The 19,975-nt window shown below is 39.9% G+C and overlaps 1 protein-coding gene across 5 annotated transcripts in view; it reads right to left on the bottom strand.

The window, feature by feature from the left end:
• The window catches only part of CNOT10 (CCR4-NOT transcription complex subunit 10), a 95,074-nt gene that overhangs the window by 71,821 nt on the left and 3,278 nt on the right, over window positions 1-19,975 (bottom strand). For 3 of the 5 annotated variants that reach the window (XR_004265536.1, XM_032268714.1, XM_032268722.1), the window contains exons 2-3: window positions 3,364-3,458; window positions 2,365-2,526 (exon numbers count right to left, since the gene is read on the bottom strand). Coding sequence is in view for 4 of the 5 variants with exons in the window: in XM_032268714.1 (XP_032124605.1) it covers window positions 2,365-2,526; window positions 3,364-3,458 (257 nt within the window). In the remaining variant the exon portion in view is untranslated. Of the gene's footprint in view, window positions 1-2,364; window positions 2,527-3,363; window positions 3,459-12,403; window positions 13,189-19,975 lie in introns of those variants that run through there. The other 2 variants (XM_032268750.1, XM_032268728.1) reach the window with 2 other exon arrangements.

Below are 19,975 nucleotides of genomic sequence, written 5' to 3'. Positions count from 1 at the left end.
AAAAAAAAAAAAAAAAAAAAAAAAAAAAAAAAAAAAAAGCATGACCCTTTGCGTTTTAAAACTGTATACCTGCTTCTTGTAAGCTGCAGCAACAGGCATTTAAATTTTAATCAAGCTTTACAACCATTGCACAATTCCATATAACACATGGAATTGGAAGTCTACCTGTACTAAAACTAATCTTTGTCATTACGAAGATTAAAATAAATTATTGTGCAATGTTTAAATAATTAATTCTAGGACCAAAACTTCCTTAAATCAGGAAGTGGAACTCTGATAATACGGTACATGGATTGAACAGCCTTGGTTTGACTAATGGCAAGGAACCTGAAGGTTCACAATGATTTGTAAATTTTGTAACTGGACTTCAACAGACTTCAACCACCCGCGTGGTTAAGCTTGACATAGTTCAATTGTTAGGAAGTGGTCCTAGCTGACCAACAACAAGTGCATCTCAATGAGTTTGGGAGCTTTTTATAATCTTCACTTTTGAAGTCACTATCTTAAAGTGATTAAAAACAGTATCTTCAAACAGTGAAAACTCAATTTCCACAGGTAACGCTTTCTGTAGTTATGTAATGGAGAGAGTGAGCTAAGAAGAGTTTAGTCAGAAAAGCTTTTAGATAAACTACGGAGTTTTGGATTTAGCAATGGTTGAATAATTATCACGTGAATAAATTAGCCTCATATTCTAGAACTCACCGAAATAGTCTAGCAATTGTTCCAGCCAGAAAAACAACTATTCATTTAATGAGATTAGTCATTTATTAACTAAACTGGAATAGGTTGAAAAGGAATGTCACTGTGCCCAAGACATGTGACTGTGAACAGAAGTATGATTTAAAGAAGCCAGTAACCACAAGTACAAATACTTCTAGGAAACTCAAGAGTTGGAAGGCCCTGAACAAACCTTATGAACAATAAAAGCTAATGAAAGAACTTCAAAAAGTTTTTTTGGCCAAACCGGAAGTTTGTAGGAATTGCTTATTCAAAAAAAGTTTAATGGCTGAACTTGTTCTCAAAGACCAAACAAATTTGTCCTGGTAGAAACTGTGGGGTTCCAGGGTGCATGTACTAGATTACCAGCAAACATTATCTTTCCTCTGATTCAGGATCTCCAGATGAAGTCATCATTAATAATACCAGAGTAATGAAACATGATGACATATACATTTATGAAAATTGAGACAGGTAGGAGAACAGCCTCAAGAGTCAGAAGGCCTGGTTTAAATCTTTTCTTCGCTTCCTAGTTGCATAAATTTAAATTATTAGACTTCCTAAACCCTGGTTTTAAAACGGAGATAATAAGCACCACTGCCTCGAGAGTTGAGTGCGAGGTTTATATGAGATAAGACATAAAAATGCACCTTATACAGAATTTGGCACCAAGTATGCATTCAATAAATGTTAGCTATTATTCTCATTTTTGAATTCTAATGGAGTTTAAAAATTACTTTATGCCTATAAAGGATTATAGAGAGCCTGAAGGGACCACTTATTTCTACCTGTGTCACACTTTAGAGTGATATTATACAGTATCATGGTACTCATGATTACAGGAAAGGGTCTTCAAAAGGTCTCATGACTCCCTAACAGTGTGAAACAGTAACTAAAGTACAGGCTCTAGAGTTAAACACAACTGAGTTCATGCAGCTCTTACTACTCAAAGGCTTTGTATCTTTGGACAATTTACACAGTTATCTATGCTTTGGCTTTCCCATTTTTAAAATGAGAAAAATTATACAGCTATTTCATAGGACTAATGAGAGGAACAAATGAGAAGTTGCATACAAGGTTCCTGGCAGACAGTCCTGTCACACAGTGAACACAATGTATGCCAGCTGATCCTATCAGCAGCATCAATATTATCAGCCCTCTTGAACACCAAAGGTCCAGCCCCACGATTCAAGAAACACTGCTGTTAAAACCAGAGCAATGCCCAATTCAAGCCTCAAACCAGATATAAAGCAGAATATCTTCTACTTAATTAATCAACTCCTGATTCAAATGCTAAAAACAACTTCACATTAGGATTAATCATATTTTTGTAATTATAAACAAGATATATCTCCACAGCTAAGCTTCTTCACATAGTTCTTTCTTTCCCAAAATTCCAACACTCATTTGAATTTGGTATGTTAGTCTATTCTGTTCAAGTTAATTAAAACCCCAATTAAAAAAAAAAATCATACAACATACTTTTCATCTCCTGGAATAATAATTTTACAGAAATAAAATTAATACTAGCAAATGTTTCAGACAACAAATATCAGACAAATCACATTTATTTTCCTTAACTATTTGTATTTCACGAATTAAAAAACAGAACAATATTTTTTATAGTTAAATTCATTTGTGTATCACCTGATTCTTCAGCTGGTTAAGTGTTTGTCTCAAATTATCTGTTGTTGTTTGGTTACTTTTAAAAAACTCGGCTACTGCTGTATTCAAAATTATTTTATAATCATCTTTGTTTATATCTTGGAGACAGGCAAGGTGTTGTAGACAGGCATCATAATTTCCAGACTAAAAAAAACCACACACACACACACAAAATTACATACCAGCTTTAAGAATAGTACATCATTCCAAATATATTTCATTCATCTTTATCTTAAAAGTTCTTAAAAAGAAAGACAAAGTTTCCCTACTTATACTAATCAGTCACTAGATAAAGCAATATTCACGTCAGTTAAGAAACTGTGGATATTTACTTCCTAAGATTCAAAACTCTGACATTGACACATATAAGACACATATATTGATATAATAAATATATTGTCATATATATATAGTGCTAGCAGGGTATTCATGGCTGAGGCTAGTCAAGAAAGGTAATATAACCACTCCAAATTTTATTTTCTAGTAAATATATTTGAACAACCAGTGTCAAGTTCTTTTGCTAACATGCATATAACCTGATAACCAAATATGGTTTGCTTTCATATCGTTTAATAACAGAAAAGTTAAAATTCTGCTAATAAAGTTTTGGAGTTCTATTTTAAAGTAGCTTCAAGAAACAGAATTTTTGAATCTGACATTTCAGAAATAAAGAACAGAACAGCACAGTAAAATGAAAAGACTGACCCATATACTTACAAATCTAAATGTAAACGACTTAAAAACAACAGTGTATGAGTTCAAACATGTTTACGAAAACTTGGGAATGGCTCCAACTACTCCCATTCCTTTCACCATATTTAAATTCTAAAACATTTATTTTTAAAATTGAACGTACCTACCGCTAAATTAACTCTCAAATTATTACAGAATAAAAATTATAAATTTAAAAATTCACTATGAAAACATTCATACTTGACAGAATCCTACAACTTGAGCAGATTAAGAGAAGCCATTTCTTACTGTGAAAGCTTGGAAAGCACTGGTGGATAACTCCTTCTCTTGATCAGTGATCCCAGAGGACTGACCTGTGCCTTCATGTTTCTCTGCTCCTTGATCTGCAAACACACAAGTTTTATAGTTCTTTAGAAATAAAAGTTGTACAGTGGTCCCTGCTTTTCCAGTTTTACTTTCTGCAGTTTCAGTTACCCAAGGTCAAGTATGGTATGAAAATATCAAATGGAAAATTCCAGAAATAAGCAGTTAAGTTTTAAACTGCAATGTTTTGAGTAACATGATGAAATCTCTTGCCATTCTGCACTGTCCCACTCTGTCCCATCCAGGAAGTCAATCATTCCTTTGTCCAGCATTCCATATTGTATAAGATACCTGTCCCTTGGACACATAGTAGCCATCTTGGTTATCAGATCAATAGGTCATAGGAAGAAAGGTGAGTAGGGTACAGTGAGATATTCTGAGAAAGAGAAACCACATTCAGATAACTTATTTTATTACTGTTGTTGTTAATCTCTTACTGTGTCTCATTAATAAACTTTATCAAAGTTATGTCTGTATAAAAAAAAAAAAAGCAGTATATAGGTTCAGTACTATCTGTGGCTTCGAGTATCCACTGGAGGTCCTGGAATGTGTCTCCTGAGGAAAAGGCAGGGACTACTGTACAGTGAATTTGTGCCCAGTTTTCGTCTTGTGTTCTTCCTAATAAAGTTGCCAAAGTTAGGGCTTTCTCAACAATGACTGATTAACGTTATAAGCTAGTAAGAAGCCACTCCCCTGAAAAGTTGAAATGTTTCCTTTGGCCAAGTTGAAACACAATGAAAACCTGCTCACTTAAGACCATAAGCTCTGTTGATGAGGACATTCAAACTGAGAATATTGTACTCCTTAAAAAATATTAGATCTGCCACCCAGCAATATACAGTCCCAAATATTCAAGCAACTATGCCAGGTCCTGGAGACATGAGATTATCAACACCTACAATGCCTTTAAGGGATTTATAATTTAGTTGGAAAGTAGTAACACTCAACAATTATAAAACTACATTGATAATGACTTACAGCTAATTACTAGGCAAGGAGTATTTTCAGAAGCTCAGAAATCCAAAAGATTAACCCATTTAAAAAGTTTCTTTAATATGTTAAGTGTCCATACAAATTCTCAGTAAAGATTAATAATCTGTTTAGCTGGGAAAACTACTTCCTACCTCTATAATTTACTATTTTAAATATTAGATTTTTTTGCTTTTTGTTTTAGTTTGAAAATAGAATTCCTTTAAGGGTAAAAATCTCAGCTGAACCAAACCTAAAACTACTCAGAACAAAAGTGTGTTCAGTACTCTGACAAATGCTTCAATACTTTTTATAGTTCTCTCAAGAGTCATCATTGGCCGGGCGTGGTGGCTTATGCCTGTAACCCCAACTACTTGGGAAGCTGAGGCACAAGAATCAATTGAATCTGGGAGGCAGAGGTTGCGGTGAGCTGAGATCATGTCACTTCACTCCATAAGACTCTTGTCTCAAAAAAAAAAAGAACTACCAGAGACTGGGTAATTTATAAAGAAAAGAGGTTTAATTGGCTCATGGTTCCGCAGGCTGTACAGAAAGCATGGATGGGGACATCTCAGGAAACTTACAATCATGGTGGAAGGCAAAGGGGAAGCAAGATGTGAAGCAAGATGACCACATCTTCACATGGTCAGCAGAAGAGAGAGCAAAGTGGGAAGTGCTACACACTTTTTTTTTTTTTTTTTTGAGATGGAGTTTTGCTCTTGTTGCCCAGGTTGGAGGGCAATGATGCAATCTCGGCTCACTGCAACCTCCGCCTCTCAAGTTCCAGAGATTCTCCTGCCTCAGCCTCCTGAGTAGCTGGGATTACAGGCATGTGCCACCACGCCTGGCTAATTTTTTGTATTTTTAGTAGAGATGGGGTTTCTCCATGTTGGTCAGGCTGGTCTCAAACTCCTGACCTCAGGTGATCCGCCCACCACTTTTAAACAACCAGATCTAGGGAGAACTCACTCACTATCACTAGTACATCAAGGAGGAACCACCCCCATGATCCAGTCACCTCCCACCGGGTCCCTCCCCCAACATTGGGGATTACAATTCAACACGAGATTTGGGTGGGCACACAGAGCTACACCATATCATTAGGCCATATTGTTTTTGTTTTTGTTTTTTTCTTAGAGTCCAAGCCAAATAGAATTAATTAAATAGAATTAGAATGTCCTACATTCTGAATTTTTCTGGTTATTTCCTCAATATTACATGCAATTTAACATTTCCGGCAAGAATACTATATAGGTAATGTAAATATTAGTCGTTTTAATTTATTTATTATTTTATTTATTTATTTTTTTAGACAGAGTCTTGCTCTGTCACTCAGGGTGGACTGCGGTGGCATGATCTCAGCTCACTGCGACCTCCACCTCCTGGGTTCAAGCGATTCTCCTACCTCAGTCTCTCCTGAGTAGCTGGGACTACCGGTGCCCACCACCACACCTGGCTAATTTTTTTATTTTTAGTAGAGATGGGGTTTTGCCACATTGGCCAGGCTGATCTTAAACTCCTGACCTCAGGTGACCTGCCGGCCTCAGCCTCCCACAGTGCTAGGATTACAGGTATGAGCCACTGCGCTAGGCCTAGTCATTTTTAATGTTAAGTTTTCTTTTCTGCTAAAATTTGCCATTTGTTTTTAAAAGGTGTCTTTTATAGATTAATATTTCCCAAAGAATATTCTGTTTCTTGGTTCTACTCACTAGCAAAAGCTCCATGCACCATTAATGGAAATATCATTAAAAAGAAATGTGAACATTGCATAAATGTGATGTCGAGGGCCACAAAAATAGGTAGGTGACGGCAATGTCACTGTATACGACTTTAAAGAATTTCAAAGTCTCACAATATTTGGACTTCTTATTTACATAGGAATTTTTTTTTCATATAGAATTGTTGCTGCAGACTAAAACTCAAAGACCTCCAAAGCTTGAACCTATCTGCAAAATGCGGATATGAAAACCCTTTTTCAAGGCCAGGCACAATGGCTCATGCCTGTAATCCCAGCACTTTGGAAGGCTGAGGTGGGCAGATCACTTGAGGTCAGGAGTTTGAGACCAGCCTGACCAACATGGTGAAACCCCATCTCTACTGAAAATACAAAAAAATAGCCAGGCATCATGCACGTGCCTGTAATCCCAGGTACTTGGGAGGCTGAGGCAGGAGAATTGCTTGAACTCAGGAGGTGGAGGTTGCAGTGAGCTGAGATTGCACCAGTGCACCCTAGCCTGGGCAACAGAGGCTCTGCTTCAAAAAAAAAAAAAAAAAGAAAACCCTTTTTCAAATTATTGTAAGGCTTTACTAAGAATATATGTGAAGTAACTGGCACATACCTGGCAGAGTAAACCCCTAATATGTAGTCCAATCATGCAAATTCTATCATTTTCAGCATGCAGATGGGAGGCAGGTTGCACAGTGACATAGAGACAATTTTTAGAATTGAAATAATAAGACTAAAACTTTAATCTCACTTCTGAAATTAAACAGATGCTACAGAAGTAGAATTGGGGCAAATTTCAGCTTCCCTATTTACTAAAATGAGAGTCTGTATTAGATACTTTTTAGCATCCCTGCCAAATCAGATTCAGTAACTCCAAACGAGCTTCTATAAAGAAACTGAGGCCGGGTGCTATGGCTCACGCCTGTAATCCCGACACTTTGGGAGGCCAAAGTGGGCAGATCACCTGAGGTCAGGAGTTCAAGACCAGCCTGGACAACATGGTAAAACCCTGTCTCTACTAAAAATGCAAAAATTAGCCGGGCATGGCAGTGCATGCTTGCAGTGCATCCCGGCTACTCGGGAGGCTGGAGCAGGAGAACTGCCTGAACCTGGGAGGCAGAGGTTGCAGTGAGCCAAGATCATACCACTGCACCCTAGCCTAGGTGACAGAGCAAGACTTCATCTCAAAAAACAAAACAAAACAAAAAACCGTTACGTTTGTTCCTAAAGCAGCACTCATATCCAATTAAGGTATCAATGGAAGACAAATCCCCACATGAGAAACAGTAGACCACCTTGTCCCCAAGTTTACCCCTCAAGAGTTCCCACAACCAACTTTCCAGAAAGTTGTCAAGAATTGCACCATAGGGTTGTTTTGCTTACTGTCTCCTTTCCATTATTCCCTCTCCTATAGATCTGCCAACATGGACTCAAGTGGGGGCAGAGCTGGCAGAATGCTCCCACAGAATGGTGCCCTAGAGCTGCATCTTTCATAATAGCCTCCACTGTCACACCTCATCCATCACAAGCCCCCTTCCAGGATACTGGGGAAGTGTGACTTCCTCCATAATGGCTTCCAAGAGTTGCCTAGATAAACGAGTTCCCTTATCCTCAAGAACCCTGCCACAGTCCTTCAAAGTTCCTCAAACACCAGAAACTTTTTGTTTTTTGAAGAGTAAATATGAATGGTTTAATAACATGGAATGAAATCCAACCTCATTATTTATTAAATAATTATAAATTAAAATAATACTAAATGTCTAGAAATAAATATTCTTTAAGAGATTTGATAATTAAATCATGGTATAGGGATACAATGTCACATTAACAGTTATTAAGTCTACATAATTTGACATGGAAAAATATCTACAACGTGTTGTTAAATAAAAGAAACAGATTGCAAACTGCTTTACACAACTGAATCCCATGTTTTGTAAAAATACATACAAAAATATGTATCTCCGAATATGTACAGAATAAGGTCTACAAGGATACACATCAAACTATTACTGGTTGGTTACCTCTGGGGAGTAGGATGGAGGAGAGAAAGATTTTACTTTCCTTTATACTCTTCTTTTTTTTTTTTGAGACGGAGTTTCACTCTTGTTACCCAGGCTAGAGTGCAATGGCACGATCTCGGCTCACCGCAACCTCAGCCTCCTGGGTTCAGGCAATTCTCCTGCCTCAGCCTCCTGAGTAGCTGGGATTACAGGCACGCACCACCATGCCCAGCTAATTTTTTGTATTTTTAGAAGAGACAGGGTTTCACCATGTTGACCAGGATGGTCTCGATCTCTTGACCTCGTGATCCACCCGCCTCGGCCTCCCAAAGTGCTGGGATTACAGGCTTCAGCCACCGTGCCCGGCCCCTTTATACTCTTCTTAATCATTTACATTTTTATAATGAGCAGGGATTAGTTTTTTAAAAAGTTTTATTTTTAAATGTCTGTCCAAAATTAATATAAGGTTTTAGAAGTCAGATGAGTAGTTAACCTTCGGTAGGCTAGTAACTGCAAGATACACAAGAGGGGTTTCTAGGGTGTTGGTAGTGATCCATAGGAGTGTTCATTGCGTGAGAATTAATCAAACTATATGTGCACTTGTGATCTTGGCACTTTTCAATAACTGCCTAGACACCTAATTCCAGGGGCATCTCAAAGAATCTGGCAGGGTGTGGTGGCTCACACCTGTAGTCCCAGCATTTTGGGAGGCCAAGGTGGGCAGATCACTTGAGCCCAGGAGTTCAAAACCAATCTGGGCAGCATAGTGACACCCTATCTCTTAAAAACAAAAAACAAAAAAACAAAAAACAAAAATTAGCCGGGCATGGTGGTATGCATCTGTAGTCCCAGCTATTCCGGAGGCAAAGGTGGGAGGATTGCTTGAACCCAGGAGCTGGAGGGTACAGTGAGCTGAGATCATGCCACAGCACTCCAGCCTGGGCAGCAGAGTGAGACCCCATCTTAAACTAAAAATAAAATAACCAGTTGTCAACAGAATTAACTTTGGGAAGCCCTAGCCTGGCACATGTCAGCAGTCAGTGAAGATTCCCAACTTCCCTTTTCCAAGAAGGTAATATGGCATAATTAAAAGAGCACAAGTCTTAGAATCAGTCACATCTTCAGTCCAGTCTTTGGCCTGTCTTTAATTGGAGATGCTAAATAAACATAGCTCCCTTCCCCCATCTCCTTTTGCCAGAACAACTAAAAATTACTGTAGTTTTATTTTTAAAAATATATTTATGTCTGTACTTTAAACATAAAAATTAACAGTAAAATTAAATTTCATGTGACTTGACTATAAAACAGCTCCTTAGATCACTATGAAACCCCTAGAAGACTGAACAACCTTTTGAGAGTCACCATTTATAATAATGTAATACTGTTAACTTGTACGTAAACCAACTCATCTAAGATCTAAGAACATATCTGCCCTATAAAAAAGGCATTCCAGTATTTGGGCTTAATAAAAGTGTTACTTCTGATAATTAAAGTTAGCAGGTCAAATTAGTATTTTATTTCCACTTTAGCAGGGAGGAGGAAAAACTAATAGTTAAGTGAATAAAGTTTGCCAGTTTTAAATGACAATGTTAAACAGCTTTTTCTTTGGAAAGCTAGTAACAATGAGTTTCACTGCAAGACCATACTGTTTACCCAATACATGTGTTTTGCAAAACTGTCGGGTGCAGAGAAACAATAAGGACCAATTATTTTTAAACATATAAAAATGGGACACAGGACTTTATGACCTCAGAAAGCAAGTTATAAATTTAGATTGAAACAGAATCCTCAATCCACATATTGTCACCACAAAACTTTAACAAAGACTATAAATACCTTTCATGTTTCTTTTAGTAAAGATTTTAGAAAACCTAACATTTAAAAAAAAAGTGTTTTCTCTTAGAAAGAAGCATAATAGATTTAAACTAAATGCCAAAAATTCTTAGTTTGCCATCAAGTTATTTCTAAAGCTTCTTCTAAAATATGCCCCTTGGCTGGGCACAATGGCTCACACCTGTAATCCCAGCACTTTGGCAGGCCAAACCAGGAAGATTGCTTGAGCCCAGGAGTTCGAGACTAGCCTAGGCAACAAAACGAGACCCTGTCTCTATTTAAAAAAATTTTTTTTTCTTTAATTAGCCAGGCATAGTGGCATGTGCCTGTAGTACCACCTACTTGAGGGGCTGAGGTGGGATAATCCTGAAGCCTGGGAGGCTGAGGCTGCAGTACGCCACAGATATGCGACTGCACTCCAGCCTGGGTGACAGAGTGAAACCCTGTCTCAAAAAAAATAATAATAATAAATATGAATAAAAGAAAAAAGTAAAATATGCCCTAGATGAGATGACATTCTTTAATGGGACTTTTGGGCCCAACTGTGAGAGTACCTTAGAAATACAGGGCAGAGGGCAAAACCTAACAAGTCACCCAAGTGTTAAAAATTTTAAGCTTCTATTCTCCACTAAAAGCAGAGCAGTTCATGTGGCCACTGCTCTCATCAATCCCCAGTCTCAGGCCGGGCGCGGTGGCTCACACCTATAATTCCAGCACTTTGGGAGGCTGAGGTGGGTGGATCACCTGAGGTCAGGAGTTTGAGACCAGCCTGACCAATGTGGTCTGTACTGAAAACCTTGTCTCTACTAAACCTTGTCTCTATTAAAAACACAAAAATTAGTCAGACATGGTGGCGCATGCCTATAATCTCAGCTGCTTGGGAGGCAGAGGCAGGAGAATCACTGGAACCCGGAAGGTAGAGGCTGCAGTGAGCGAAGATCACACCACTGCACTCCAGTCTGGGCAACACAGCGAGACTCCACCTCAAAAAAAAAAAGAAGTCTCCTAAAATTTTCCAGAAAAGGAGAGAAGCCTATTTTAAGTTTATATATATATATATCTTATATAAATACATGAGCTGGGCTGGACACAGTGGCTCATGTCTATAATCCAAGCACTTCGGGAAGCTGAGGTGAGTGGATCTCGAGCTCAGGGCAACATGGCAAAACCCTCTACCAAAAATACAAAAATTAGCTGGGTATGGTGGCACATGCCTGTAGTCCCAGCTACTAGGGAGGCTGAGGTGGAGGTTGCAGTGAACTGAGATTGTGCCACTAGACTCCAGCTTGGGTGACAGTGAGACACCATCTCTAAATAAATAAGTAAGTAAGCAAGCAAGCAAGCTGGACTCTAAGGCTGACAGGAGCCTCTGAAATTCCCATTTCTATACACGTTTCAGAGAACTGAGCTCAATAACCTTTTACGTTAACAAACCATTATTTTACCTACGTTCTTTAAGTTGAGCATAAAAATTATCTGTTTTTATGTATTTATTTATTTATTATCTATCTATTTATTTTTTGAGACAGAGTCTTGTTCTGTTGCCAGGCTAGAGTGCTGTGGTGCAATCTCGGCTCACTGCAACCTTCGCCTCCTGGGTTCAAATGATTCTTCTGCCTCAGCTTCCCAAGTAGCTGGGACCACAGGTGCGTGCCACCACGCTCAGCTAATTTTTGTATTTTTAGTAGAGAAGGGGTTTCACCATGTTGGCCAGGATGATCTTGATCTCTTGATCTCGTGATCCACCCGCCTCAGCCTCCCAAAGTGCTGGGATTACAGGCATGAGCCACCACACCGGGCCAAAAATTGCCTATTTTAAAAAAAACACACTTCAGTACTCAAGAGGCTTAGGAGAGAGGATTGCTTGAGTCCAGTATATGACTACCAGCCTGAGCAATCAGTGAGATTCCATTTCTTTCTTTCTTTTTTTTTTTTTTTGAGACGGAGTCTCACTCTGTCGCCCAGGCTGGAGTGCAGAGGCACAATCCTGGCTCACCGCAATCTTCACCTTGCAGATTCAAGTGATTCTCCTGTCTCAGCCTCCTGAGTAGCTGGGATTACAGGCATCCACCATAACACCTGGCTAATTTTTATATTTTTAGTAGAGGCAGGGTTTCACCATGTTGTCCAGGCTGACTTTGAACTCCTGATCTCAAGTGATCTGCCCACCTCAGCCACCCAAAGTGCTGGGATTACTGGTGTGAGCCACCACACCCAGCCGAGATCCCATTAAAAAAAAAATAATAATAATAATAAATACACACACACACACACACAAACACACACACACACACTTCAACAGGATTATTATTTTTATTTTCCCTGTCATATATTTGTATACTTCTCAAGTTTTCTGCCAGAAATGGGTATTTGTTTTTGTAATCAGTTTTTAAAATGTTTTTAAAATATTTATTATTTATAGCTACTGACTTCTTACCAGACAGAGTCTGCACATAATTCCACAGCATTTCTTTATTTGTCCAAAAGTAGTCTCCATTGCCAATGGAAAGAGTATGCGACCGTTCACCCATATGCTTGACTTTCCTTCTACTCTGGCCTAATGAACATGGCTGACCTTCTGTGCATACAGAGCTCTTTGACCCATAAACCTTGAAAGTCTTTACACCAGTAGACTTCATTTCTAATTAAACAATTGCCTTTAGGTTTGAACTAAACAGAAAAGAAATGTATCACGTTTTCCAAACTGAAAACCATCAGTTAACGGAAAGCACACAGACGTTCCAATACAGAATGTTAATCATTCAAATCTGATTGGAGGAGACTACAAGCTACGCTCATCAAAATACAGCTCCACTGACGTTCAAGAAAAGAACACTTTTCCAAAGAAAAAAGGGATGTTAAAAGACCTAAGGAAATCAACGATCACAGTCATAAAATACCAATGATGCCCTTGTGAAGGAAAGTTTTAAAGCTTAAGAAGGATGCCATTTCGAAGAAAAACAACTTAGGCACATGAAAGTCACCATAAAGTTAGGTTAACATACCTCACATATGGTTTCTATCATCTGAACAAGTATACTTGACTTAGCAAAACCCCAAATGGCTTATTCACTAAACCACATTCCCTCCACTTTATGCTGGACAAGAGGAGCTGGAGAAATGGGAAAGCACACACTTTGCAGTCCAAAGAATAAGCCATTCGTAACAAGCAATGCTATAGAATTGAGCATCCTGCCCAGTGGTGTAGAAATAAAGGAACAGAAATTCAAATCAACAATATCAGCATGGCCGGCGCGGTGGCTCAGCCTGTAATTCCAACACTTTGGGAGGCCAAGGCAGGCGGATCACCTGAGGTCAGGAGTTCCAGACCAGCCTGGCCAGCATGGTGAAATCCCATCTCTATTAAAAATACAAAAATCAGGCGAGGCACGGTGGTGCACGCCTGTAATCCCAGCTACTCGGGAGACTGAGGCAGGAGAATCGCTTGCATCTGGGAGGTGGAGGTTGCGGTAAGCCAAGATCGTACCATTGCAAAAAGAAATGATCCCTGAAAGCACAGTCTTGATGAAAATTTTTAAGTAGTTAACATTTTATGTTTGAAGGTGTTACATTGAAGGTGAACTTCGAAATGAGTTTAAACATTTATCACAGGCCTTTAAAATTAGACCTCCAAGTAGAATAAGTTGTCTAAATTCACTGTAAAAGTTTAAGTAAAATCTAGGCTTTCTGAATTTGTAACTTTAATAAATTTATTAATATTTTAAAACTAGAGTAAATCTCATCAGCTGAGCATGGTGGCTCACGCCTGTAATCCCAGTATTCTGGGAGGCTGAGGTGGGCAGATCACCTGAGGTCAGGAGTTCAAGACAAGCCTGACCAACATGGTGAAACCCCATCTTAAAAAAAAAAAAAGAAAGAAAAAAAAAGACCAGTATATTACTCTAAATTCTGACATTAAAAACACTCAAGAAGCTGCGCACAGTGGCTCACACCTGTAATCCCAGCATTTTGGGAGGCTGAGGCAGGAGGTTCACTTGAGTCCAGGAGTTTGAGACCAGCCCGGGAGACATGGCAAAACCATGTCTCTACAAAAAACAGAAAAACTGGCCAGGTGTGGTGGTGTGCCCTTGTCGTCCCAGCTACTTGGGAGGTTGGGGTGGGAGGGCTACTTGAGCCCGGGAGGTCAAGGCTGCAGCGAGCCAAGATCACACCACTACACTCCAGCCTGGGCAACAGAATGAGACCCTGCCTCAAAAAAATTAATTAAATTAAAAAAACAAAACACTTTAAATATCAAACATAGGTCACTACCACCTTAACTCCTTGTTCTGAAAACTGATAATTGAAAAGAATGAATTAAGCTTTTAGCATTTAACATGTCTTTCTGGGAAAAATAATAGTCAATATAGGAAAGCTATTCTTTTTCGTTGTTGAGATAGGGTCTTGCTTTGCAGCCCAGGCTAGAGTGCAGTGGTGTGATCGTGGCTCACTGCCTTGACTTCCTAGGCTCCGGTGACCTTCCTACCTAAGCCTCCCAAGTAGCTGGGACTACAGGCACGCAGCAACACACTGACTAAGATTTTTCAATCTTTTTGTAGAGATGGGCTCTCCTTATGTTGCCCAGGTTGCTCTTGAACTCCTGGACTCAAGTAGTCTGCCCACCTCGGACTCCCAAAGTGCTGAAATTACAGGCATGAGCCACCATACCCAGCCCAGGAGAGCTACTCTTTATAGAATAATATTCACTAGCAAATGTAGAAACTATAATAGAACTAGGTAAAAATTATTTTGTAACCCTCAGCAATACAACTGATTAAGGAAAGAATCAACAACAGTGGATATTTACAAAATGCCAGTTACTCCATAAATTACCTCTAACTGCAAATGGAAAAAGATGTTCCTGTCACCATCTCAAATTGATCAAATTCAGCATCACTAATGCTGGATAACCAGACATTCTGTACTTTATATAGAAAATAAAGTATATACCATCACCTACAACGTATCCCAAAAATATGCTGAACCTAAATCTAATCAAGCCTGTAGAAATAAGTTCCAGTTTAAGAAAATACAGGAGATATAGCTGGGCACAGTGGCTCACACCTGTAATCCCAGTATTCTAGGAGACCAAGGTGGGAGGATTCCTTCAGCCCAAGAGTTTGAGACCAGCCTGGGCAATATGTTGGGACCGTGCCTACAAGTAAATTTTAAAAACATACCATAGCTAGGACTATACGCACATGTCACCACACCCAGCTAACTTTCTGTATTTTTTGTAGAGACAGTGTTTCACCAGGTGCCCAGGCTGGTCTTAAACTCCTAGGTTCAAGCAATCCATCCACCTTGGCCACCCAAAGTGCTAGGATTTATAGGTATGAACCACCATGTCTGGGGGAAAATTGGCTTTTTTTTTTTTTTTTTTTTTTGAGACAGGTTCTCACTCCGTCACCCAGTCTGAAGTGCAGTGGTGTAATGTCGGCTCACTGCAACCTCTGCCTCCCAGGCTCAAGTGATCCTCCCACCTCAGCCTCCCCAGCAGGTGGGACTACAGGCATGTGCCACCACTAATTTTTTGTATTTTTGGTAGAGACAGGGTTTCACCATGTTGCCTACGCTGGTCTGTAACTCCTGAGCTCAAGTAACCCTCCTGCCTCGGCCTCCCAAAGTGCTAGGATTACAGGTGTGAGGCATGGTGCCTGGCCGGTGAGAAATTTTTAATATAGTGAAACATTAATTGTCTATAAAGTACGGCAATGGTATTGGTGGTTACGTAGATGAATGTCTCTATTTTTAGGAAATACACGTTGAAATATTTAAAGATGAATTGCTATGATGTCTGTAACCTATTTTGAAATGATTTGACATTAAAAGTCAAAGCTAGAGCCGGGTGCGGTGGCTCATGTCAGCACTTTGGGAGGCCAAGGAGGTTAGATCACTTGAATTCAGGAGTTTGAAACCAGCCTCACCAACATAGTGAAACACTGTGTCTACCAAAAATACAAAAATTAGCTGGGCATGGTAGCGTGTGCCTGTAATCCCAGCTACCTGGGAGGCTGAGGCAGGAAATCGCTTGAACTTGGGAGGTGGACGTTGCAGTGAGCTGAGATCACGCCACTGCACTCTAGCCTGGGCAACAAAGCAAGATTCCATCCAAAAAGAAAAGAAAAGAAAAGAAAAAAAAAGAAAAGGAAAGGAAAGGAAAGGAAAGGAAAGAAAAGAAAAAGTCATAGCTAGAGACACAGGGAGCAAATAGAGTAAAACATAACAGTTGCTGAACCAAAGGGTAGATATATACTCATTTTATTTTTTGAATTTTTTAGGTGTTCTGAAATCATTCATAATAAAAAGTTGAAAAAACACCAAATAATGCACAGATTCCTTACTTGACCTTGAAGAAAGCAAATGGCAGGACAGTGTTGCTGCAGTATACTTACTCATCTTTATATATTATATATAGATGACTTAAAATGTGTATTTTAAGTCAATGTGAACTTGTGTAAGAATAGAAAGAATGGCAACCTTGGTACTAGTTATGTGGAAAGAGAGACTAGGCAGGTAGGTATGATAGAAAACCTATACATTTTGTTTTACGGACTTTTTTTTTTTTTTTTTTTGAGGAGTCTTGCTCTGTTGCCCAGGCTGGAGCGCAGTGGCACCATCTCAGCTCACTGCAACCTCCACCTTCTGAATTAAAGTGATTCTCCTGCCTCAGCTTCTAGAGTAGCTGGGACTACAGGGGTGCCACCATGCCCAGCTAATTTTTGTATTTTTTAGTACAGACGACATTCACTATGTTTGCCAGGCTGGTTTGGTCTCGAACTCCTGACCTCAGGTGACCCACCACCTCACTTGGCCTCCCAAAGTGCTAGGATTACAGGTGTGAGCCACCATGCCGGGCTAAATAAAAGTCTTGACTTAAAAGAGTCTCATTTGTTCATTCTTTCTACAGTTTTTCTGGTCATCCTGGCTTAGAATTTCTCTTTTTTTTTTTTTTTTTTTAGATAGAGTCTCTCCCTCTGTTGTACAGGCTGGAGTGCAATGGTGCAATCTTGGCTCACTGCAAACTCCACCTCCTGGGTTCACGCAATTCTCTTGCCTCAGCCTCCTGAGTAGCTGGGACTACAGGCACACACCACCACACCAGGCTAATTTTTTATATTTTTGTAGAGAAAGGGTTTTGCCATGTTGGCCAGGTTGGTCTTGAACTCCTGACTTCAGGTGATCTACCCACCTCGGCCACCCAAAGTTCTGGGATTATAGGGGTGAGCCACCATGCCCAGCCAACATCATTAAGTACTCTTGTCTTGATTTCTTATTACTCATCTGGTTCTGTTTTTCCCTTCTTCATAATGTTATCAATCTTTTCTTATCGAGACTACTGCTGTCACCATCTTCCTAGTGCAAATTCTCAGATAATTTCAAATTGGGATTTTGTGTCCTAACTCCAGCTACTTTCTCCTTTCAAATAACCCTAAAAAGTACACACACACACAAATTCCAAAACACTGTCAGTATTCATTTCCTTAGTCAAGAATGACACTGGTTTCACGTGACTTTTCTATACTATATAGAGACACAAACCTTGTAAACCTTCCACTGCCTCTTTGTTTTTGGTTGGTGTACCTACCTATATCCTAAGACACTCCTCCCTGTAGGATTTGGTTGAAATACAATTCAGGGTGTGGTATCAGCTGGGTGATCCATCACTGGGAAAACATCCAGCCCAGCAGCACAGGTAAATTAGTTCTCCAATGGGGTGAGTCCTCACCAACTGCCAACCAAAAGTGGCAGGAAGCTAGACAGATAAATCATCCCTCCTTTCTCTCTGAAGTTTCTCCTCAAAATCCCTCCAGAAAACTCTCACAGCTCAAAGTGAAGCAGTAGCCAGGGATAACGTATTGTGTCTTCCATTGATGTGCTTGAGCTCCTTCCCTCCTTCACTTTCACTACCCTGGGTTTGTATCTTTCAAATAAAAAGGTAGCAACTTAACTGAGTTCTGCTTCCCAGAGAATGTGGGCTTTTACATATAACTTACCACGGTTGATCTTTACAAGCTAAAAACCCTGTGAAGCAAATATAATAGAAAGCTATTAGGATTCCCATTTTTATGAATGTGGAAACTGAGGCTCAACTAATACCCTTTTTCAAGGAGCACGACTCTCTAATCAGTCACCAAAACCTGCCAATGTCAATCTTTAAACAATTCTCCCATTTGCCTCTCCTCTCCATCCTACCACTACCCTAAAGTAATCTTAGTCAGCATTTAGAAAACACCAGAACCTGATGGGAGGATAGCTTGAGGCCAGGAGTTCAAGACCAGCCTAGGCAAAACAGCAACACCCCATGTCTACAAAAAACTTAAAAATTATCTGGGTATGGTGGTACATGCCTGTCGTCCTAACTACTCAAGAGGCTAAGGCAAGAGGATCACTTGAGCCCAGGAGTTCAAGGCTGCAGTGAACTATGATGGCACCACTGCACTCCAACATGGGTGACAGAGTGAGACCCTATCTCAAAACAAACAAACAAAAGAACAAAAAAAAGTAGGGCCTGAGATTATATCATTTAACCTGTTACTATATCTGTGAGGTAGACGCTTTCATCGTTCTCATTCTACACATAGGAAAGATGAAGCTTAAAAAAAAAAAAGGCTTATTGAAATTTGCCCAGTGTCACACAAATACCAAGTAGTACAAATAGGATAAATCTAGACTATCTGATTTCAAACCCCATACTCTTAATTCTTTATCATTCCTCACCTGGCTCAGTTAACTATAAATCAGATCACACCATCATGCCCTTGTTGAAAACTCCAACTGGCTTCTCATTAGTTAAAATGAATTCAAACTCCCTCCATGGCCTGTAACACCTAACATACACTAGCTCCTGACACAACTGTGACTTCATCTCTTGCCACGATACCTTTGCTCATTATGTTATAAATTATGTGTACTGGCTTTTCTGTTTTGTTTTTTTGTTTGAGATAGGGTCTCACTGTCACCCAGGCTAGAGTACGGTGACAATTATAGCTCACTGCAACCTGGAAATCCTGGGCTCAAACCATCCTCCCACCTCACACTATGGGGTAGGTATGACTTCAGGGTCACACCACCATGGCTGGCTATTTTTACTTTTTATGGAGATGCGTCTGGCTATGTTGCCTAGGCTGGTCTTGAATTGGCCTCAAGCAATTTTCCCACCTCAGCTTCCCACAGGTGTGAGCACCTGCATCCAGCCTTAAATTGCGTGTTAAGTGTCTCTTATTTGTCAGATACTGTTCTTGACACTAGAACTAGAACACGACTAACATAAGACAAAAGTCTCTGTCCTGGGAGCTTGTATTCAAGGGGTCTGCTTGATGTTCTTTAAACATTTTCCAAGCAAGGGTTCTGTACATTTGTTGCTCCTCTTACCTGGATCATTCTTCCCCAACACAGCTGGCTCTTTATCCTTAGGGTCTCTGTTTAAATGTCAACTCTAAGAAAGCCTTTCTCTAACCAATCTGTCCGAAAAATAGGGCCTTTGCTTTCAGTCATCCTCTACTCTCTCACCAATTTTTAATTTATTTTTATTTTTTTTGAGATGGAGTTTTGGTCTTGTTGCCCAGGCTGGAGTGCAATGGCACGATCTCAGCTCACTGTAACCTCCCCTTCGAGTGTTCAAGCGATTCTCCTGCCTCAGCCTCCAAGTAGCTGGGATTACAGGTGCCCACTACCACGCCCAGCTAATTTTTGTATTTCTAGTAGAGACGGCGTTTCACCATGTTGGCCAGGCTGGTTTCAAACTCCTGACCTCAGGTGATCCACCTGCCTTGGCCTCCCAAAGTGCTGGGATTACAGGTGTAAGCCACTGTGCCTGGGTCTCTTACTGATTTTTATTTTATTTTTTTGAGAGAGGGTCTCATTCTGTTGCCCAGGCAGTGGTGTGATCATAGCTCACTGCAGCCTTGTACCTCACTAGGTACAAGCAATCCTCCCACCTCAGCCTCCCTAGGGGCTGAGATTGTAGGCACACATGTTTGGCTTTTGATTTTTTAGAGTCAGGATT

Source organism: Sapajus apella, unplaced genomic scaffold, assembly GCF_009761245.1.
Source record: "Sapajus apella isolate SASKATOON/1434 unplaced genomic scaffold, GSC_monkey_1.0 scaffold4, whole genome shotgun sequence".
NCBI classification, from domain to species: domain Eukaryota; kingdom Metazoa; phylum Chordata; class Mammalia; order Primates; family Cebidae; genus Sapajus; species Sapajus apella.
This window is presented reverse-complemented; position numbering and strand designations above follow the sequence as displayed.